We start from the raw sequence: 6704 nt of genomic DNA on the forward strand, positions 1-6704 counted from the left end.
ATAACGGAATAAAAAAAAAAAAAAGAAAAGGCAATTTGCATGAGTCAACGCACAGACTCCAAACCGGTCACTTATGAAGTAGACAGTTATCTATGTAGGTAGTTTACAGCAAGTTATACACTAAGGCTTTTGCCTACATGAAAGGTCCTGGTTTCACTTAAACAGCACTAATGAGTTAATAATGTGTCTGAGATGAGGATACGACATTTGCTAGCACCCATGTTCAAACGAACCCGCTGTTTTGGATACCATCTCTAGCGTTAACCCTCAAACTGATGATGTCATTCCACAAACAGGTCATATGAGTACATCCTCGAATGGATGGCCAACCTGCAAGACTGCCCTCCCTGAATAAATTTCCAGAATATATAATATCATACGCTACTATGTTAAAACCAACATGAGTGAGTCAGTCAACATTTCCTGAACTCAAGGGTCTGTACTGGCAGTCCTGATCAATACTGGAGAATAGCTGTGGACTGTGGTGTGACGGCACTGAGACGGTCCACTAAGTCCTTTCCTTCCCTCAAAATGAGATGACATACTTGCGGTTACTTTCAGTTTTGCAGAAAGCACGACCACAGTAATGGAGCAAACTCCCTAATAAGTGAAGACCCCGTCCAAATGTTGTCAAAACAAATACTAGAAAAATAACAAGAATGCTGGAGCTCTTTGTGTCCTTAGAAACAACAGCTGTGTTTAGAATAAAATTCTAATATTGATAATAGCTAACTACTAATAGCAAGGCTCAAAATTGTGACCATTTTGGTCGCATATGCTCCCGAAATTTAATCTGTGTGACCTCAAAATATATTTGGGAGCATTTGTGCGAGTGCATATAATTGTTGTCATGCGACCTGTTTTCATATCTCTAAAAACGATCAGAGTATGTGCCTTCTGAGTGCTGATACGTTGACCGGTCTGTCATTCTATCAAACGTTACATAACCAATTAAACTTCAGCTTTACATTCTTAACTTTAATGCAGATTTTAGATTGGTTAATATTAGCTGTCAATCACTCAGCTCTCTGCTTTCCGCTGTCAGGTGACAGGGAGCTAACTACTGCAGGGAATGTAAAGGGCTGAAGAAGAGAGAAAATGAAAAGAACATTGACAGATTTCTTTTGTAAACCACCTAAAGTTACAAATAATGGTGCTGGTGATAGCGATCATGTGGTGAATGTTGATCCACCAGCCGAAAAGAAGGCGTACAGTTTTCGGAGAGAATGGTTGAAAGACTTCGAGTGGCTTCGCTATGAAAATGCACTGTGCTCTATGCACTGCATTCACTGTAAAGCCTGTGGGACAGAGTTTGCAGGTAACAGCGTTCACCACTGAATCTACACATTTCGTAATTGTGGTTTTACGATGTGCGGTTTGACATTATCGAGTATATTTCAAAATCCAAACAAAACGTGCACGCATACATGACGTGATGAAGTCTAGCCAACAAAAATAATTCCAAACTAGGTCACAGCTCTGTTTTGCGTCTCTAAGCAACATGACGGTGTCTTGTTCCTGAATCAATCAACCATTTAAATGATTCGGTTCAATTGCAATGACTCACTTGTTAACAGTGACTTGCTGCCACCTACTGGCGGTTTTAATTTCACATTTAAAGTTTCAAACATTTTAAATATCAGTATTCAACGTTTTATGTTTACAATATTAAAATATTATTTATGCATGTGTAACTGCAGGCTAAATGCATTCATGTCCTGCATTAATCAGTGTCTAAATGCATCTAAATGCCATTTCAGATGCAGCTGCTGTGTTTCCTCTGCATTGCAAAGATGAATTTTGTTGATTAATACTTTCATTTGCTTGATAACAGCCCAAATGTCTTATTATAATTGACTGATTAAATATAAGAATTTGACTCAAATGATAATGCACACTTTTTTAAAAAAATGGCTTTAAGGTAAAAATGACCATAAAAGGTAAAAATTAATTTGAACTTATTGGAAAAGATTAATTTCTGTCACTGCTGTGAACTGACCACCACACAGTATATGAAGAATATCAAAAACTTTAGGAGTCAGCTGTCCACTGTAGTCCTTAAGATATCAGCACAGTAACACTGTCACAAATTATCGTTATCGATAAAATCCCAGAAAATATAGAGATATAATTTGTCAATATCGCACACCCCTATCCACCCCTAACCTGTTCCGTGTAATTGGCAGAGCTGAATGTAAAGTTTAACACCGCATATACCATCCTAACTCTCGCAAAGAAGAGCTCTCTCTCTGTTTAACCAAACTCAGATTAACTTTAGGTTGTTTACAAAAGAAATCTGTCAGTGTTCTTTTCATTTTCTCTCTTCTTCAGCCCTTTCTTTTTCTCGCGGTAGTTAGCGGAAAGCAGTGACTGAGAGATTGACAGCTAATATTAACCAATACAAAATCTGCATTAAAGTTAAGAATGTAAGGATAAAATCTGTTAATATATAATTTGTAGTTGTGGTGCTCCTAAATTTTTGCTGGTGCTCCTAAATTTTGAAGTTTAAAAAAAGTTCATTTCGAGCCCTGAATAGTACTACTAGCTTACTATGCTGTACAAACAAATTAAATTAAAATAAAATATATATTTTCACATAATACTAATAAAAATAATCAATTATTATAAAATATTAAAATGATAAATATGAAAATATTTATATTTTATTAAAAATATCTTCCTTTCATCAAAACTACTACTACTAATAATTATATTATTAATATATTTTTGTATCACTTTTCCACAAATCTATTAATAATTTTTTTGTAAAATAATAATAATTATGATTAGTGAAAATATTTATCTTCTGCAAAATAACAACTATTAATATTCTCACTTAATAACAATAATAAAATATTACATTATATTTTTTTGTAAAATATTTTTATAAAATAATAATAATCAACATTTATTATTATTATTATTATTATTATAGTAATTTAATAATAGTGATGATAATCTATTTTTTTGCTAAATATTGCTATTAATAATTCAAAATGTTTTCATAGTAATGAACAAAAATATTTATTTTTGTCAATTTATTATTATTATTACTTTATTATTATTATTAAGTATCTTTTGTAAAATAACATCAATAATAAATCATTTTTGTGTCTTATTATAATAATATTCCATTACATTGTTTTTGCAAAATAGTGGTAATAGTGGTAATATAATAAAATTATTTTTTTGTAAAATATTTTTATAAAATAATAATAATCACCATTTATTATTATTATTATTATTATTATAGTAATTTAATAATAGTGATGATAATCTATTTTTTTGCTAAATATTGCTATTAATAATTCAAAATGTTTTCATAGTAATGAACAAAAATATTTATTTTTGTCAATTTATTATTATTATTACTTTATTATTATTATTAAGTATCTTTTGTAAAATAACATCAATAATAAATCATTTTTGTGTCTTATTATAATAATATTCCATTACATTGTTTTTGCAAAATAGTGGTAATAGTGGTAATATTACTTAAATAAAAAGATATTAAAAAAAATAATAAAAAATGTCTTAACCACAGGTATATAAACAAATTTTTAGACAAATCAAGTTTCATTTGTCACACTGCAAAAGGAAAGTCAAGTGCATTGCTTTCTGGAATACAGTAGTCTGTGCAGTGCATAATATTTCATACTGCATGTTTAGGCAAATAGAGAACATCTACCAAGTATTCTGTGTAAAAAGTAAGTATAATAAACATAGCCAAAATAGGCATGAAAATCTTCAGGACGGGAGGCTGGTAGGATCTACTTGCAATTCATCACGGGGAGTGGAGAAGAGGTCCCTCGGCTGGGATGGAGGCAGCATAACCTTTTGCACTGTCACCTCCTCCCCTCCCCTCCCCTCCTCCTCTCTACATGGTCCTCCCCTCCGTGCCCCCTTCTTTCTCCCTTGAGTAGGCCTCCCAATGGATCCATTCTCTCTCTGTGTGTGCCAGGGTGAAGGGGACAGACTACTTTCTCTGCTCTGCTCTTTCCCACACAAGCTCGGACAAAGGGATTTAAAGCGACAGTGTACCACGTTTGCTCCGTTGTCAGTGTTAACCTGGTTACCCCCGAGTCAAAGGTTAGAGGTTGCGATGGTCAGAGGTGTCACTTGGTTGCACATAAATGTCCATCATCCAGTTACGTCTGATCTAGAGCACTCATTTCAAGTGGTTAAATTAAGAAAATGCCTCCCTTCTGTTTTTCCTTTTTTTTTTAAAGTTTACTAGAGGACCTCATCCACAAAGAATTCAAAATATTGACCACCTATTAATATAAAATTAATATAGAATAAAAAAATTATGTATATATGCATGTATATACATTTATATATCTTTACGTTTAAGGGTTTTTCTATCTAATCTAATCTATCTATCTATGTTATATATACACTACTAGGCAAAATTTTAGAATAATACATTTTTATATTTTTGAATCATACGAGACTTCTTTGAGAAACATTAAAAATATACATATATATTACACACTGTTATTTTTATTATAGTTAAAAGTTTTCGTTTATTTTAACTAAGAAATTTGTTTTTTTACCTGCTGGCTGTTAAAACGAGCATAAATCCCATAAACCAGAATATTATTGAAACTTGAGGGGGAGAATGGTTTTAATGAAAAGCATGACCGCATGCTTATTCTGTGTGAGATACTTACCTTCACCACCGTGTGAATGTCCATGTCCTCCATGTTGAAAAATAAATATTCCTACAAGATTCACCAGCAGCCCTGCTATAGACACCGGGAGCAAACGGTCATGGTGCACATCAGGGGGTTCCAGCGCCCTCTGGTGATAAGACAAGACGCCATCATTCAACAAAAAGATATTAGTCAGTATGTCACTTACAGACTGAAAGATATTATCAGAATGTCACTTGGCAAGTAAATCAACTGCAATCTTATACTACTGCACACCTCTACTCCTTCTGAGAAGATAAAGAAGGCGGTAAAGATGAGGAAAAGGCCATTCACGAATCCTGCGAGCACTTCTGCTCTGACATACCTACAAAACAATCAAATGGACTTGCATAACAACCCAGTGATGAAACCAAAGACATGCAGTTTCCTGTCAACACCACTCAGGCAGAAGTGAATGTGTCCTTTTTAGGAATCTTGTGTCACTGGTACTCTTGGTACTGTAGTGTTCTCTCACCCATATGAGAAGGAGTCATTGGACCTCCACCGTGAAATGACCGATGCTGCAAGGCCTGCCAGGAGAGCGGTGCAGTCAAAGAACATGTGAAAGGAATCGGATATCAAACCTAAACTGAGAATCAAACCAACACAAAAAGGGAAGTGTTAAATTATCACGAAACCTGAGAAATACATCCCACCCCATACTGAGGTCAGAGTCACCTTTTGTTACACATTATTCACTCTTTCACTTAGAGACAAAATTAAAACAGTCTAAAAGGTCCAATCGTGTTGACAGATATTTGGTCGTCAAGTTAGTTTCAAGTGGGTCAAACTACGCAACATAAAATACATTTAAACATTTAAAAATATATTTTAAAGGGGTCATATGATGCGATTTAAATTTTTCCTTTCTCTTTGGAGTATTACAAGCTCTTGGTGCATAAAGAAGATCTGTAAAGTTGCAAAGACTAAAGTCTCAAATGGCCCTAAAACGGCTCGTTCTATCGAGCCATGTGTCTACGTCACTATCTGGGAAGATTTGCATAACGCCGGCCAAATGTTCACGCAAAGAAAGAAGGCATAACTTTTATTCTCGCTGTAGTATTGTTGTTGCCGCCACCATGGGCCCGTTCTTCGTACGTTGCTTATTACATTCGAGATGAAATGTCACATCCAAGATGATATCATCGCGCTAATCAAGATCTGGCTAATTCTGTTCTTCGAACGCACCTGTTGTTGATGATCAGTATGGCTGGATTGAGTTATCTGAGATAATTGCGCGTTCATGGGTTGGTTTAAAAGGGGCTATGTATCGATACTCGAAACCATGATCGGCAATGCAGCGATTGGCTGACGGCAAGACAGCAACGTAATGACATCATATAATTAAAAAAAGACACCTGACGTAAAAACTTTACAAATTTCTGAACTTTTATAAGGAAACAGCCAAGCGAACAAAACGACATAAATGTTATAATAGATAAATGAAATGTGTTTTTATTTTATTTACATTTTTTACATGATTCCCAATTATTTATATTCACGATTACTAATTTTTGTACAGGCTTTGCATTTTTATTTCAACGTAGCAATTAGCAATTAATTAAATTTTATATTTGAACAGATTTGTTACGTGACAGCATTAATTCAAGGGCCCTCCAAAAGAGGACGATATCCGCTTCGTCATGCCTGGAGCTGAGGAAATACATCAACTTTGCACTGTGGATCGGCGGATCAGCTTTCACCGTGGACGAAGCGGAGTCCAGCCCGGGGTCGTCACATGTGGTTGCCGCAAGCCCACCCACCGCGCCGTTCTCAAGCTCACCGGTCGCCGCTCACTCTAGCCGGCCGCTGCTAACTCTAGCCCCCGGCCTCTGCTCACTCTAGGCCGTCGTGTGTGACGCTGTGTTTCGTTGTGAAAGCGAAACTACTTCTGTTGAGGAGGGACCCCCTTCCCCCCACATGAAAGCGAAAGAAGTTTGTAAAGTGCTTTGGGTGTACAACAATACACAATAAAGCGCTATATAAATGCATCATTCATTCATTCATTCA

The 6704-nt window shown here is 35.2% G+C and overlaps 1 protein-coding gene across 1 annotated transcript in view; it reads right to left on the minus strand.

The window, feature by feature from the left end:
- Positions 1-6704, minus strand: part of LOC107653547 (zinc transporter 7-like) — a 20138-nt gene that overhangs the window by 10821 nt on the left and 2613 nt on the right. Inside the window, exons 3-5 of the mRNA XM_016440287.1 lie at positions 5170-5283; positions 4932-5019; positions 4610-4803 (exon numbers count right to left, since the gene is read on the minus strand). Of these exons, the coding sequence (XP_016295773.1) occupies positions 4610-4803; positions 4932-5019; positions 5170-5283 (396 nt within the window). The remainder of the gene's footprint in view (positions 1-4609; positions 4804-4931; positions 5020-5169; positions 5284-6704) is intronic.

Source organism: Sinocyclocheilus anshuiensis, unplaced genomic scaffold (genome assembly GCF_001515605.1).
Source record: "Sinocyclocheilus anshuiensis isolate Anshui unplaced genomic scaffold, SAMN03320099.WGS_v1.1 scaffold1079, whole genome shotgun sequence".
In the NCBI taxonomy this organism is placed as follows: domain Eukaryota; kingdom Metazoa; phylum Chordata; class Actinopteri; order Cypriniformes; family Cyprinidae; genus Sinocyclocheilus; species Sinocyclocheilus anshuiensis.